At 46.8% G+C, this 15,144-nt stretch overlaps 3 protein-coding genes across 3 annotated transcripts in view; 2 read left to right on the plus strand and 1 right to left on the minus strand.

Moving 5' to 3' along the window:
• The window catches only part of DLAT (dihydrolipoamide S-acetyltransferase), a 5,792-nt gene extending 2,311 nt beyond the window's left edge, over window positions 1–3,481 (plus strand). Inside the window, exons 2-5 of the mRNA XM_070952329.1 lie at window positions 110–225; window positions 387–549; window positions 694–830; window positions 1,597–3,481. Of these exons, the coding sequence (XP_070808430.1) occupies window positions 110–225; window positions 387–549; window positions 694–830; window positions 1,597–1,726 (546 nt within the window). The 3' untranslated portion in view covers window positions 1,727–3,481. The remainder of the gene's footprint in view (window positions 1–109; window positions 226–386; window positions 550–693; window positions 831–1,596) is intronic.
• A 654-nt stretch (window positions 3,482–4,135) lies between these two features.
• On the minus strand, window positions 4,136–7,931 carry PIH1D2 (PIH1 domain containing 2). Its single transcript, XM_070952403.1, has 5 exons — window positions 7,378–7,931; window positions 6,247–6,370; window positions 5,794–6,039; window positions 4,673–4,929; window positions 4,136–4,570 (listed from the first exon to the last, which is right to left on the minus strand). Exons 1-5 carry the CDS (start codon window positions 7,558–7,560, stop codon window positions 4,427–4,429), a joined length of 954 nt encoding a protein of 317 aa, XP_070808504.1. The 5' UTR covers window positions 7,561–7,931; the 3' UTR covers window positions 4,136–4,426.
• Window positions 7,932–9,146: 1,215 nt separating this feature from the next.
• On the plus strand, window positions 9,147–15,127 carry NKAPD1 (NKAP domain containing 1). Its single transcript, XM_070952259.1, has 6 exons — window positions 9,147–9,290; window positions 10,853–10,956; window positions 11,053–11,153; window positions 12,203–12,361; window positions 12,500–12,553; window positions 13,149–15,127. Exons 2-6 carry the CDS (start codon window positions 10,888–10,890, stop codon window positions 13,636–13,638), a joined length of 873 nt encoding a protein of 290 aa, XP_070808360.1. The 5' UTR covers window positions 9,147–9,290; window positions 10,853–10,887; the 3' UTR covers window positions 13,639–15,127.
• The last annotated feature ends 17 nt before the right edge of the window (window positions 15,128–15,144 follow it).

Raw genomic sequence — 15,144 nt, forward strand, 5'->3', positions numbered from 1 at the left:
AGTCCGTTGTTTCTGGAGGTTCCCCCAGTTTGGAGAGAATAATTCTTCGGTAACTTTGCCGACTGATCAATTTGAGCAGCATTTCTTCCCTTGGCTGTTCCCTCCGCAGGAGATGCCACAGAATACCAAGCTGTCAGTCAACGACTTCATCATTAAAGCTTCGGCTCTGGCGTGTTTGAAGGTGCCTGAAGCGAATTCTTCATGGTTAGAAACAGTCATTAGGAAGTAAGTACACAGATGGTCCCGGCAGAGAGTGTGAAGGTTTGGCTCCTCCTGGAAGGCCAGTTAGACTGTCATTACAAGAAGCATCTTGCCATATTTATTCAACTGGATTTTGTGACTGGTTGATGGATTCTCGCCAATGGGCGCACTTTCTGTCTTTCCAGACATCACGTCGTTGATGTAAGCGTGGCGGTCAGTACTCCAGTGGGGCTTATAACGCCAATTGTATTTAATGCACACACCAAGGGGTTGGCCTCCATCAACCAAGATGTTGTGACGCTGGCCAGCAAAGCGCGGGAAGGCAAGCTTCAGCCCCACGAGTTCCAGGTGAGGCACCTTCCCTGAACTACCTCTGCCTTTGGGTGGCTCAAAGGAGGCGTTCTGTAGACTTGGTTACGACGCCTTTGCCTTTCCTAATTCACAACGCCAGTGATTTGTGCCACAGCCTTAAGGTGTGTTCTTTCTTTGCAGGGCGGAACCTTCACAGTCTCAAATTTAGGAATGTATGGCATTAAGAATTTTTCGGCTATAATCAATCCACCGCAGGCTTGTATCTTGGCAGTTGGGGGCTCGGAGAGAAGGCTGGTGCCAGCGGATAATGAAAAAGGGTAAATGTTTTCCTTTTTTTAAAAAAAGACAAAACGTTTCAGTGGAAAGTCAGCATCTGATGAAAAGAGAGGGGGCGGGTATTGTTGTGACCCAGGCCCACGTAGTTGATATTAAAGGCAAAACAGTTCCAAAAACAAACAGATTTTATTAAAACAGCTGAGAATTAACTCATTCTCAGCGTAGTCCAAATTAAATGAAAGCAAAGTTCTCAAAACACTACTCTTCAGTTTATCTCTGACCTTGGGATAATTAGGCAAATTGCCAAAGGCTTTTCTTGGCAACAGTTCAGGAACAGAAGACACAAGAAAGAAAGACATTTACACATGAAGCAAATCTCTCAACGGTTGTTTTCCGGCAAAGAGGCCAAAAGCTGTTGCTGGTCCTATGGCCTTATGGGAAGGGTCAATCATCTCCAGGCCTTACTCCCAAGTTGTCCCTTTTGTTTTAACTGTGTCTTCTGGCAGCTCTGTGCATGCGCGCACTAGGAACAGGCTCCTCCTGTTCCTCTGCCTCTCTACTGTCAGCCTCTGGAGGCTCCGGAGTCTGTGCATAACTCCCCGATGGCCTTGGCCCCATCTCTGCCTCCGACACAGAGCCCTCATCCAGTCCTTCCCCAGCCTCCAGGACTGGCCCCTGTTCTCCCTCAGCCTCATCGTTGTCCGACTCCGCTGCCAGGTCCACAGGCTGCTGGCGGACCACAACAGGTATTTCATATTTTGTGTACGAGAAAATACTAAAGAGAGCATTTCCCCTTCTTCCGCACAGGTTCGATGTGGCCAGCGTCATGTCTGTGACCCTCAGCTGTGACCACCGCGTCGTGGACGGGGCCGTGGGGGCCCAGTGGCTCGCAGAGTTCAAGCGATTCCTGGAAAAACCCGCCACGATGCTGCTATAGTTTCTCAAGGACTTTGGCGACCCAATCGCTTCATTCTAAAGAAGCTATTTATATATCGAAGGGTTAGACTTTTAAAAGAAAAATGTTTCCTTCTTTTATTTTTTTTAAAAAAGTCTATATAAACAGCGGCTGGTGATTTTGGATTACCAGTCGTAGAGATTTAAAGGTTCTGCAGGTGGCCTTCCGAAGCCAAGTACAGCTGCGCTATATCGTATTCAGTGGGTGGATTGGCGAAGTTTCCCCAGTTGTCGAAAATAATCATGTGTTGTAATAATACTTCCGATCACAACGGTGCAGGGTATCACGGCCTCCCAGCCCCACCAGCTAGCTGGCTCGGCCTTCATTTTCAATAAAACCAGGGATTTGAGATGAAATAAGAAAAAAAAAAATGTGAACCGTAGATTTGGGACAAGTTAAATTTTCAGCAGGAAAAAGAAATTAACCTTCCATGTGTGTTCCAAATGCTTCAAAAATAAAATAAAATAAAATAAAATGGGGTCACCTGGAATAGAACAGAGCAGCTGACATTCTAACTGCAAAATTCAGCTGTAAGTCAGACATTCGAGCAACGGGGAATCGTTTTAGCACCCAGCAAGAGAAAACGAATGTTTGAGTCAAACCACCTAAACCGAACAGCCCTTTGAAACCCTTCTGATGATTTGCCTTATGTGAGTTTCTGTAATTTAAGCATGTGTTGTTTTGCTTCCTTTAGGTCAGTAAACGCTGTTTTACTCCAAACAGAAGTCATTTGTTAAGGGAACTGGTGAAACGGGGGTCAGTTAAAGATAGGCAATATATGGACTCCTTACAGGTCCCTCCTCCCCCGTTTAATGGTCTAGACTGGGCAGACTGGGGCCATTGTCCCACTGAAAGGAATGTGGGGGCGCAGTTCCATCATTTTAAGCAAGGGCTGCGTGCAGGAATGTAGGGGGAAAAAATCTTTCCTTCCTACCCACGTTTGAGTGTGCAATTTTGTGAAATGTCCCATCCCGCACGGGAAGCTGCTGTTTCCCCTGCAAAATGGGCTGTCTTAAAGCATGAAGCACTCCAGAAGTTCTCAAAATCAGCCCGTATTGCAGCTGCACCTGGCCTCCAGCAGTCTTGCATTTAAAATGGGACGTTGACCTCAGAATAGCTGAAGTGAGAACCAATTGTAAGAAAGAAGGAAAAACCCCGATGCCTTGGGATCAAGTGGCCCAACCAGGTGGGAATTATTGTGCTTGAATTCCACTGAAATCAGTAGGACAATTGGGCACAAACCACTTCAGATTCCAGGCTCAAGAGAAACAATTTCACACACACCCAAAAAATAAAATAAAATTTACCAGTAAATTTGCAAACATCTTCGCTAGAAATTAGATTTCTTCAAAATGGGGCCCAGTCACATTTTTTAATTGTGTCCTAGGTATGCTGGGATTCTAATGGGAAATGCCTATTTTGCTTGCCAAGGAAAAAAAGCTAATTTTAAAAGGTGGATCATGTAATGACTAAGTGGTGTGACCTGAACAGCCGAGTAGACCATTGACCGATACACCCCATGTTAATCTGTACATCACCACTTCATTCAATATTGTCTCTTTGTCAATTTGCGCTACCGAATCCACTACAAATATATATACATGCAATTAAATATTTTTTTTTCTGAGAACCAATTTGTTGAGTTTGGTTGTAATTCAACCCTTTGGTAAGAAAAGTGCTTTAAAACATCTTAATTTACAGATTGGCATTAAAAGTTTGATGTTATTTGGACTGCTATTCCTTTTCCTGACTGCTAGTTTTTTGGCTTAGCTGTGGGTAGACTTTGAATATAATTATTTGGTGAGCAAAAATGGATAAATATCAAGTAAGTGAAATGACACTTGGCCTCTGCTGTTAACTCTGGAGCCATTTTGAATTTTTTAGCGATTTTTTTTTTAAATCCAAGTGAACCAAATGGTACGAAAGAGTTCCTCTGCAATACTCTGCACTTGAACGAGCCTGTTGTTAAGGAATTGCGTCCTTCCAGTTGTGTCCTTGGGGTATAGTAAAAGACAATATGGCAGCCATAACCAAAGGTATGCCCATTTTTATTTGAGCACAACTTGAAACATACAGTTGCAGAGGTAATTGTGAATGTTTTGTCCACACTTGCAGATACCACTTATTTCTTTAAGCACTCTTTGAAGGTGTATTTATGTTAAAATGGCAAAGCAACACGGGAGGCTTAAAAGAATAAGCAGTTAAGAGGAACAAGTTGGCTTTGGATTCAAGTGTTCCACCCATGCGGTATTTTCCACTGCTTCTCCAAGAAAATGTAAGCTGATCTCTTAAGACTACAGGAAGTTCTCAGAATTGTTTAAAAATAATTTAAATCCAGCAATGATGGAAAACTAGTTTTTTTTTCCTTTATTGTTTCTGTTAATGGGGGAAAATATGATACAGAGTTCATTTATTTGTTAATCTTTTACAGTAGAAACTATGCCTTCAGAACAGTCCTCAAATGTTAAAGCGTGTATTTAGGGGTGCATTTTATCCTGGGTTTTTGCATCCCCAAAAGGCAGCAAGAATTTTAGCCTTAAAACTCAAAAGAGAGCGAAAATACAGGCTTGTAACCAATAACACTTAATATTAACCTGTGCAAAAGGCTGAATGGGAAGTGCTGGAAAGGAGAGGAAGTGAATCACGAGGAGTGTGGGTATTCCCACACCGCGTCAGCTAACGTCATTTTCCCTTGTACACGGGCATTCTGACAAGCAAGACTCCTTTCTTCTTATTAAAAGTTGCTGATGTTGCTTCTTCATCCACAGGCGCTGGAAGATCCACCCGCAGCCTGTATTTTTCAAGGCACTCGACCAAGACATCATCCTGAAAAGAAGATGCAGGGAGGCATCTCAGATTCACATGGGTCTGGCTGGGCAAAAGCAGGGGAGAAGGGCGCGAATACTACACCATTTGTAGCTGCCTCACCTTAGAGACGCTCAAATTGCACTCGGACACACCGCAAACCTCTGGCAGTTCAATTTTCAGCTCGATTTCTAAAGGTGTCTCATCTGCATCCTTCTTGGTGGTCATTTCGTAGGCAGGTTGGTGCGCCTCTGGCTTGTCTGTGGTGGAGATCTCTTCAATTAGACGCTTTTTGGAAGCCGCAGGGTTCTCTGCTACTGGGAGAATAAGGCCACTGCTGTCTTCGGCCGTGAGGCTTCTCAGTTGGCTGAGTGTCACTCCTTGCAAGAGGATTGTCAGAAGAGTTTAGACAAGTAAGTGGAGCGCGTTGCTACAGAACAAAAGCATCAATTAAACAGCAATGGCACTCAGACTTATAAACCGCTTCACAGTGTTTTGCAGTCCTCTGTGAGTGGTTTACAGAGTCAGCCTATTGCCCCCAACAATCTGGGTCCTCATTTTACCCGCCTCGGAAGGATGGAAGGCTGAGTCAACCTTGAGCCGGTGAGATTCGAACTACCAAATTGCAGGCAGCCGGCAGGCAGCAGAAGTAGCCTGCAGTACTGCACTCTAACCACTGCGCCACCAGGGCTCCTGCCTCTTCTCCCATTTCCATTGTTTGCAATGATGTAGTTACGGTCCACTAAAATTGTTAACTGATGAGAGAAATCTTGGCTGCTACAATTGTGCACTTAATCGTATATGTATAGGAATGCAACACATTTCTATATGGTGTACACACACGCCTTTCAACGCGCGTCTAGAAAGCCATTCCCATCTATTTCAAATGAAGAGGACAACTCTTCAGGTAGAACTTGCCAAGTACAATGTTTCATATTGTATTATTTTTCACATTCCCATACCACCCTCTCATAAGGGGACAACTAGAAACAAATCCATTAAAGAAAAATGTTTCCCAGCATTTAACAATTGTCAGGCAGCAATTGCCCATTTTAAAAGGGTGTTTTTCAGTGCCTTATGAAAAGCTGGTGCAAAATACCTTCAGAAAACGGCATATCCCTAAATGGGGGTTCATGTCCCTCTTCTCTGGGGGGTTAAAATCCTCAGAAGGTTCCCTTTAAATGCATAAGACAGGTGGGATAAGCCCCCTTCCCCCCTGCAGTGTCATCTTGAATGTTGTTTACCTTTGTTGGGGTTCCTCTGGGGCACAGCCAATTGGGGCTGATCTCTTCTCAGGCTCTCCCTCATCCTTTCAAGGCTTCCTTTCAATTTAAATTTGGCCATGCTCCAGGAATGGGACAAAGTGACGTTGAAATGCTCTTCGACGTACTTGAGTGACATGCGGATCAAGTGATCCTTCTCCAGGGAGTTATCCTCGACTCGCTCAAGAACGGATGGATTGTATGCCATGTCAAGAATGCTGCAGATCTCTAGGAGAAAAGCAAATATAGTGGCAGCATGGAAGTTTATTCTCTCCTCAAATGTATCCTGGCCTGAGTTTACGACTCGACCAGCTGAATCATGTAAGCTTCATTCCTGATATCTTAACTGCTATCCATGCCCAATACCTCTTTGCTTGTAGAAGTTACTGCAGTAGGCTCAGGTTAACTGAGATTTTGTAATACCGTAGAGATTACCTGAATTATCCGATAGCGTCTCCATTTTGCCAGCGCTCAACAGAACTGGCTCTGAGGGTGACTTGGGAGCTGGGATCCTACTCCAATGGCACAGATTTATGAACAGGCAGGTTTTGGTTGGTTTCTATGAGAAAAGCACAAAACAAAATAACACCCAAACATTACATGATTTATTAAAACAGACACCTTCATGTAATTAACAATCGGGATATTCACTTCAAGGAATGTCTCCTTTACTGCTCTTTTTGACTGAAAAGATGATGGTGCATCTGGAATAATTTTTACTGTCTTATCAATGCCTGGTGCAAACAAGGAAATAGTCAAGAGAGCACTTATCAAATGTAAACCCTCTGCGTTATTTTCAAGTCTGTTGAGCTATCCAGGAGCTTGGATAGCTCAACAGACTAAAAAAAGCCTGTTATTAACATTCAGCTGTCTGCAATTATTGCAAGTTCGAATCTCGCCAGGCTCAAGGTTGACTCAGCCTTCCATCCTTTCTAAGGTAGGTGAAATAAGGATCCAGTTTGTGGGGGCAATAAGCTGACTTTGTATAAAATATACAAAAGGATGAAGGCTATTGCTTAACGCATTGTAAGCCGCCCTGAATCTCCGGAGAAGGCGGCATATAAATCTAATTTAAAAAAAAAAAAAGTCAAAGCAAATCTCTGGAGATTCTCAGTCATCCAAGTCTTGGTTATCCCAAAAGTGCTTTTTCAAGAGGCAAGTGGACTTTCTGGTTTTTCTTTGAAGACATCGCTTCCCCGCCATCCAGTCAGAGCTGAAGAATCTTCTTGGATGAGAAGCGAAACATCTTCAAACACCCCCCCCACCCCCACCCCTGAAAATCCATTTGCCTCTTGAATAAGTACCTCTGCCAGTGAAAATGGAGCTCGGGAAGGCTGCACGTGGCCCTCCTGGGCTCTGTTTTCACTGGCAGAGGGCTGCAGGAGGATCTCCCCCAGCCCCGCCTGAGCCACCACAGGTGCCCCGACATGAGTGACGTCAAGCTGGCCACGTCCACCCTGGCCGTGCCCATCCACCTCCCCCCCCCCCCCCCGAGATCAAACAACCCTGATGCGGCCCTCAGTGAAATCGAGTTTGACACTCCTTCTCTAATGGATGTTGTCATACCAAAATGCTGGTCTTCAGGCACAGACATGGCTCCGGGGGAGCGTAATGCTGCTTTGCTTCCTTTAGTTGCTGCTGCATGAAGTGGCGGTAACTTTTAGGGTTGTTCTCGGCCATGTCATCCAGCATCGTCCACAGCTGAGTTGCTTTGGTCAGCATCTCCTCGGAGCTGCAAAGAGCTTCCATGGCTGCTCCTTCACGGCGAAAAGATGCTTCTGTAGAGGCCGTCCCAGGTTAAGTGAAAATATTTCAATTCGGAGGTCTCTGGATGATGCTGCAGGACCTCTCTTGCTGGTATTAAACCTAATTGGATAAAGAAAAAAAGCGGATGTATTTTCAGAAGTTCTAACCTTTAGCTTGTAACATCACCGGGTGGGCACGAATGAGTTTGGCTAATCAGGTTGTGTTGTTCTGGCAGGCTGCCCAGTCTAGTTTTCGGATTGTACAGAAACGGGAGCTTTATTTTCCCCTTGGCCTCTTCGTGGTATTGGCAAGAATGGCACGAAACAAAACACAAACAGTACCACCAAGGGTGAAATCCAGCAGGTTCTGACAGGTTCTGGAGAACCGGTAGCGGAAATTTTGAGTAGTTCAGAGAACCGGCAAATACCACCTCTGGCTGGCCACAGAGTGGGGTGGGAATGGAGATTTTGCAGTATCCTTCCCCCAGGAGTGGGGTGGGAATGGAGATTTTGCAGTACCCTTCCCCTGGAGTGGGGTGGGAATGGAGATTTTGCAATATCCTTCCCAAGCCACACCCGCAGAACCTGTAGTAGAAAAAAAATGGGATTTCACCACCGAGTACCATTATTAACCCTCTGATGAAAGGCAACCAATGTGGAAAAAGTGATCAGAAGGACCGTCGGAGGCAGCGGCATCCACTCGATTGGCCTCCAAAGGGGCAGCGACGGAGGGTCTCAGGGGCTGCTCTCATAAGATCCCTCTTTCCCTCCCATCCAGCCAAAATGCCTCTTGGGCAGCGTTTTTTTCACCCTTGAGGGGCGGGTGGGCTCAATTCCCAGAATAACCCCAGCCAGCAGAGGCAGATCCTGGCTGGGGAATTCTGGGCGTTGAAGGGGAGGCCCACCCCTCTTAAAAGTTGCCAAGAAGTGAGAAGAAGCCCTTAAAAGGCTCCTTTTGGGCATCATCCTTCAGGGCTCCAGATATGATGCCCGCCCTCCCCCCCAACTTTGTGCAGGGACCCTGAGCCCCTCCTGGCAGGGATGCACCTGTTGAAGGAAGGGCGGCAAAGGAAGCAAGCCACGACTAGATGGGCTTTTAGGGGCCCCCTTTTCTCCATATAAAGGGGCCCGCATGGAGGAGGCCTCCCTTTACGCCAGGGGTCTCCAAACTGGGTCACTTTAAGACTTGTGGACTCCAACTCCCAGAATTCCTCAGCTAGCAAAGCCAGCCAGCCAGCAAAGCAAAGCTGGCTGAGGAATTCTGGGAGTTGGAGTCCACAAGTCTTAAAGTGGCCTAGTTTGGAGACCCCTGCTTTACGCCCTCGCCCCAAGCAGGATGAGGTTGCTGTCCCAACGCCTCGGCCCCGGAGACTGCTTCCAGTCCCATCATCCCCAGCCGTAAGCGGAGGAGCCCACATTACCGATGGGACGGCCGGGTTCGGGCGACGCGGCTAAATCCCCCCACCCCTCGGTCGCCGGTCGCCATGGCAACCCCGGAAGCGGCCCGACCGGAAGTGGTTCCGACTGCCTTCCGCCGGCCGGCTGGCTCGCTCGGCCGCGCTGGCGGGTTCCGGGCCTGGGCCAGCCACGGTGGCGGAGCGGAGCCAGGCGCGCTCCTGTCCCGGGTCCGGCGCGGAGGGTGAAGGGAAGCGGCGGCGGCGGCCACGGGGGGCCCGCGGGTTGAGACGCGGCCTCCCGTCCCTCCTCGGGTGGCCGGACCGCCAACCCCGCGAGGTAGGTCCAGGGATGAAGGAGCCGAGGCCGTCTCCGTCCCGCGGTGGCCCCGCCAGGCTGGTCGGGGATCCGGAGGGCAAGAAGGGGCAGGGGGTCCCTCGGCTGGGCCTGCTCGCCTTCCTGAGGGTGGCCGGGAAGGGGCCTCCCTCGCTTTTCCTCTTTTCTTTTCTTTCTTTCTTTCTTTCTTTCTTTCTTTCTTTCTTTCTTTCTTTCTTTCTTTCTTTCTTTCTTTCTTTCTTTCTTTCCTTCCTCCCTCTTTCTTTCTTTCTTTCCTTCCTTTCTTTTTTCTTTCCTTCTTTCCTTCCTTCCTTTCTTTCTTTCCTTTCTTTATTTTTTCTTTTCTCTCCTCACTTCTTTCTTTCTCTCTCTCTCTCTCTCTCTCTCTCTCTCTCTCTCCCTCCCTCCCTCCCTCCCTCCCTTCCTTTTTCTTTTCTTTCTTTCTTTCTTTCTTTCTTTCTTTCTTTCTTTCTTTCTTCTTCTTTCTTTCTTTCTTTCTTTCTTTCTTTCTTTTCTCTCCTCACTTCTTTCTTTCCTTTTTCTCTTTTTCCTTCCTTCCTTCCTTTCTTTCCTTCCTTCCTTCCTTTCTTTCCTTTCTTTATTCTTTCTTTTCTCTCCTCACTTCTTTCTTTCTCTCTCTCTCTCTCTCTCTCTCTCTCTCTCTCTCTCTCTCCCTCCCTCCCTCCCTTCCTTTTTCTTTTCTTTCTTTCTTTCTTTCTTTCTTTCTTTCTTTCTTTCTTTCTTTCTTTCTTTCTTTTCTCTCCTCACTTCTTTCTTTCCTTTTTCTCTTTTTCCTTCCTTCCTTCCTTTCTTTCCTTCCTTCCTTCCTTTCTTTCCTTTCTTTATTCTTTCTTTTCTCTCCTCACTTCTTTCTTTCCTTTTTTCTTTTTCTTTCTTTCTTCCTTCCTTCCTTACTCTTTTTCTTTCTTCTTTCTTTTCTCACCTCACTTTTTTCCTTTTTCTCTTTTTCCTTCCTTCCTTCTTTCCTTTCTTTCCTTCTTTCTTTCCTTCCTTCCTTTTTCTTTCTTTTTCTTCTTTCTTTTCTCTCCTCACTTCTTTCCTTTTTCTCTTTTTTCCTTCCTTCCCTTCCTCTCCTTCCTCTTCCCCATTCCTTCCTTTCTTCCCTCCTCCTTTCCTTCCTTCCCCTTGTTTTCCTTGCTTCCTGTCTTTCCCCTCCTTCCTCTTCTCCATTCCTTCCTTTCCTCTTCCCCTCCTTTCCTTGCTTCCTCCCCTTTCATTTCCTCCTTCCCTCTCCTATCTTTCCTCTTTCTCTCTTTTCCTCCCTCCCTTTCTCTCTTCCCTCCTTTCCTTCCTTCCTCCCCTTTCCCTTGTTTTCTTTGCTTCCTGACATTCTCTCCTTACTCTTCTCCATTCCTTTCTTTCCTCTTCCCCTCCTTTCCTTGCTTCCTCCTTCCCTTTCTTCCTTTCCCTCTTCCCCTCTCCTCCCTTTCCTCTCTCCCTCCTTTCCTTCCTTCCTCCCCTTCCCCTTCTTTTCCTTCCCTTCTTCCTTCCCTCTCCTCCTCTTCTTCTTCTTCCTCCCTCACTTCCCACTTTCCTTCTTCCAGGGCATTTTCTTCGCCGCCTGGTTGGTGCAGAAAAGATGTCCCGCGTCCCCTTGGGAAAAGTCCTTTTGCGGAATGTCATTCGCCACACAGACGCCCACAACAAGGTAAGGAGCCGGTTTCCTCCTCATGGGTAAGCAAAGCACCCTGGCTTGTACTTTTCCTCAGTCTTGTATGTTTCTTTTTTTTTTTGCCCTTCTCAGATTCAGGAAGAGTCCGAAATGTGGAAAATACGGGAGATGGAGAAGCAGAGCCAAGAGATACACTGGGGCACAGACCAGAGGACTCTTCTGAACAGCTCCAGGTGGGATTTTAACATTATTAAAGCCGCATCACTCACAAACAGCTGGCAATGCCTGCCTGCACCCTCTGTGCTTGTTTCCCTTTGTGAGAGGCTTAGGCTTAGACCGCGTGTCAGCAACCTGCAGCTCTTTGGGCCCTCTGCTGTGTCTCCGTCGGGTGATCCCACCAATGGCTGGCCCTGCCCCGCCCCTCGCCTCCCCCCCACCCCGGTCACTCCTTCCCTGGCCTGAGAAGATAAGGGCAATGGCAGGGGATGGAGAAGCGTCCAGGGCAGAGACAGAGAGATACAGAGAGAGAGGGAGGGAGAGAAAGAGAGAGAGAGATGTCAGAAGGATTTTGTGGTTCTTGGTGTTTTTTAACAACTGGTTCTCTGCCCTAATGACAGGGTGGGTGGGCGTGGCTAGGGGGGGGTCATGTGACTGGTGGAAGTGAGTGATGTCGAGTTTGCCACGCCCACCCAAGTTTTGTGGCTCCCGGTGTTTTCTTTTCTGTGAGAAACGGGTCCAAATGGCTCTTTGCAGACCCCCTGGCTTAGGGTTTGGGTTGACTTTGGGTTGCAGACCCCCTGACTTAAACTAACTTTATTGTCTCTTCGAATGTATACTAATCGGCAGACATTAAAATGAAATTACGTTACATACGGCTCTCCAAGGGACTCCACTTCTTGCCGTTCAGGCTAATTTGGCTGCTCAGTCTGTCCCGAAAACAGAAGCGAGTCTGGCCATTTGAGCCCTCAAGCCTTCGTGAAACAGGGAAGGGCAGAACTCCTGTTTTCCTAAAGACTGTAACTTTTAGAAAACAGTAGAGCTGCCTGTGGGTCAAAAGGTGGCAGTCCTGCCTTAGGGGAGAATGCCAACTATAGGGAGGAGATTTTTAGTTTGGCCAAAGTGGTGAAACTGGTCCCTTGGTTTAATGCAGGATCACTGGGGGTGGGGGGGGGGAGACGTGGCCCGGGGGGGGGGGCAGTGTGGTGGATCTTGTTTCTGACTCCTCCAGCTAGAGCAGCTTTCCCCACAAAGCTTACCTACTTCTCTCCCGTGGTCTCTGCAGCAGCCGAATGCGTAGCGATGGCTTTGATGAGGACAGCCAGCAGGCTACCTGCAGGACAAGGAACATGCCAGTTATGGCAGTGACCATTGAAGATGATCTTCGACACGCCCGGTACTGGAACAAGAAGCTCTACGAATGCGAAGCTAACATGCCGGACAGGTACTATCCCATAAATGGGAGGTTTGCAATAATAATAATTATTATAAAAAATAACAGGCCTCTCTTCCAGCGATTTTTCTGCATAAAGACACTGTGTGTGATCTTCGCGTGCTTATTCCTTTCTTAATTTTTTTACAGATGGGGTCACAGTGGCTACAAAGAGTTGTATCCAGAAGAATTTGATACAGAGAGGTAAAGCGTTAAAATACCAAAATCCTAAATCCATTTAGGACTATACTTTTAATAGTCCATTAAAAGTAGATTTATGCATTCTGTCTGTCCTTTTCTTTACACGGTACTGTTGAAAACTTTTGCTTCTACGCCAAGTATAATTTATAATTTCCCCACCGCACTCTGGAGGCAAATTGGTTTGTTCAGATTATCCAAGCTCTGGTTTATGGTTTGGTTTTGTCCACTAATTTAAATTTCTGTCTAAGAGCAGCATGTGAGTTCATGGACATTTCCTTCTACACGCAAAGCCTCACTGACTCTTCTCTTTGATGACTGGGCTAGGGCAGAGAGACCTCAAATAAGTCACAAATGACTTGATAAAAGTTTTCTTCATCTCATTTCGTTCAGTAGGGTTCCCAGTTTTTAAAAAGTGAACCTATAAGAAATGTCACTATGAAATGTTAATTGGGCTTAGACATTTGCGGTCATGGCTCAGCTAAAAAGAAGATTAGGAAAGGTTTTAAAAAACCACAATTGTTGCTTTTGGCCAGTTTTTTTTTAAAAACTTTCAGACAAGGTGTCCCAAACTGAAACGCATCCTGCTTGTGTTTTGCAGTGACCGGGAACCAGACGAACAAAACTCCGTGAACGGCAAAAGAAAATCCCAGTCAGACAAGCCGAGTTCCGCGAAGCTGCACAAAAGGAAAAAGGCCAAAAAGTCACACAAGAAGAAGCAGAAAAAGAAATCTCACAAGAAGAAAAAGAAGAAGAAACGTGAGATGGGGGTGGCTTCTTCCCAGGAGTCCGAGTGTTCGGAGGGAGAGCCTCCCAAGAGGAAGAAGAAACGCCATGCGAAGAGCAAGAAGGCCTCAGAGGGGCCTCCCGCCTCCTCCTTGGATCCAGGCAGTGGCTCCAGCAAAGCCAGCAGCTGCCTCTCCAGCCACTCTGGGGAGAGTGACTCAGAGGAGCCGGCCAGGAAGAGGCGGAAGCGCCAGGCTTCCCTGTCCGAAAGAGCGGGCGACAGGGTGCCGGAGAAGCGCAGCAAGAGGAAGAACTGGAAAGTAGCAGCTGACGAGAACTCCGAGGACAGCTCGGAGGAGGATTAGAACCCAGCTCCAGGACAGAGCTTTCCTCCCGACACAGCCCTGCTTGGAACAAACTCGGGTTGGGTTCCGCTGGCAGGGGCAGGGGTTAATTTGAGTTTTCCCGTGGGCCAGAGAGAAAAAACAAAGGCTTGGATTCCTTTTGCCTGCCACAGATTCTAGCCGGACAGTCCTTTTGTGTCCCCCCCCCCCCCAAATTGGGACGGACCTTCCAATGGCAAAGTTCCGCCCTCGAAGGCGGCAGGAACGCTGGATGGTTTAGTCTTCCCCCTTTTGCCTTTGAAAATCACCTGGAGTTTAATTTTGTTTTTTTATTGGCGAAGACTCGCAGACAAATTGCAATAAAAGCATGAGGGAGAGAGGTGAGGTGGTAGGCAGGTCGCGCTCTCCGATTTGAACGCGTCCTCTCCTGTAGAGGTAAGGGGGCAGAATGGCTCGGAATAAACCATGCAGACCCCACTGCAGCCTCAGGGCGGGCTAAGGGGTCACCTCGTGAAGTAACGGGAAGCCCCTGCCTCTCCCCGCCTGGAAGAATGCAGGTCATCCTATCCATTCACTTGCCCTTGGCTGGCTGAGTCCTGTTCTTAAATTATCTCTTGCTGCCAGAAGTTAATTCCGGAGAAAGTGCCGAGCCCTCAGCGTCTTGTAGCCAATAGGATGAGCCACAGGGGAGGATCTATCTTTGTGTACGGTGCCGAATTAAGAGCTATGTTATGGGTAGCATTTCTTCCTTTGTTTTTGGTAAAGCTCTTCCATGCTTTTCTAATGTCGGTTAAGTGGCTGTGGAAGGACTCACTGAAGAACATTCCCAGGGTACAGCCCAAATCACATCTGCCTCCTACCTCCCCAGACAACGGCACTTCTGCGAGAGGGACTGGGCACCCTGTCAAGAGTTCAGAGCTTCCTTAACACACTGTACTTCCTGAAATACCAGGGAAGCCTTGAGATTAACAAAACAAAGAGATTTGCTAAATATGCCTTTACTCCTCAAAAATACACTTGAGCAGGTTTGTTGAAAACTGAAGGCACTAATACAGAACAGTTCTCTATTGCTGCCCATCCCCAATTGCCCTTCACAAAAGTTTTGGAAAATACTCACTTCAACCTTCTGCCAGCTTTGTATTTAACACTTCTTTTTTTCCTGGTCTCCCTGAACAAATTTGTCTAATATTGAACGTCTGTGGAATGACCCTGTTCTAAAATGTAGAATAATAAGCTGGGCTTTTTTTTCTTCTTTTTTTTTTGGTCCTTTGTGTACAGGGATATAAAAAGTATTTTTGGAAATAATTGTTGCTTACGAGAAGCAAAGCCATTGAGATTATTTCTATGAAAACTCAAAAACTTATTTTTTTATACATACAAAAACACTGGCATGAGTTGATTTAAATGGTCTGCAGAAATAAACAGTGTTGACTTTAGCCAAAAAACAGGCTGTCTTTAACCGCATTTCTGATTTGTGGTGTGGGAACAAAGATTCTTGGGTTACACTCAAAAGGAAATGTGTTATCC

The sequence above is a fragment of the Pituophis catenifer genome, unplaced genomic scaffold, assembly GCF_029215685.1.
Source record: "Pituophis catenifer annectens isolate HBS135680 unplaced genomic scaffold, rPitCat1.0.hap2 SCAF_12, whole genome shotgun sequence".
Classification (NCBI taxonomy): Eukaryota; Metazoa; Chordata; class Lepidosauria; order Squamata; family Colubridae; genus Pituophis; species Pituophis catenifer.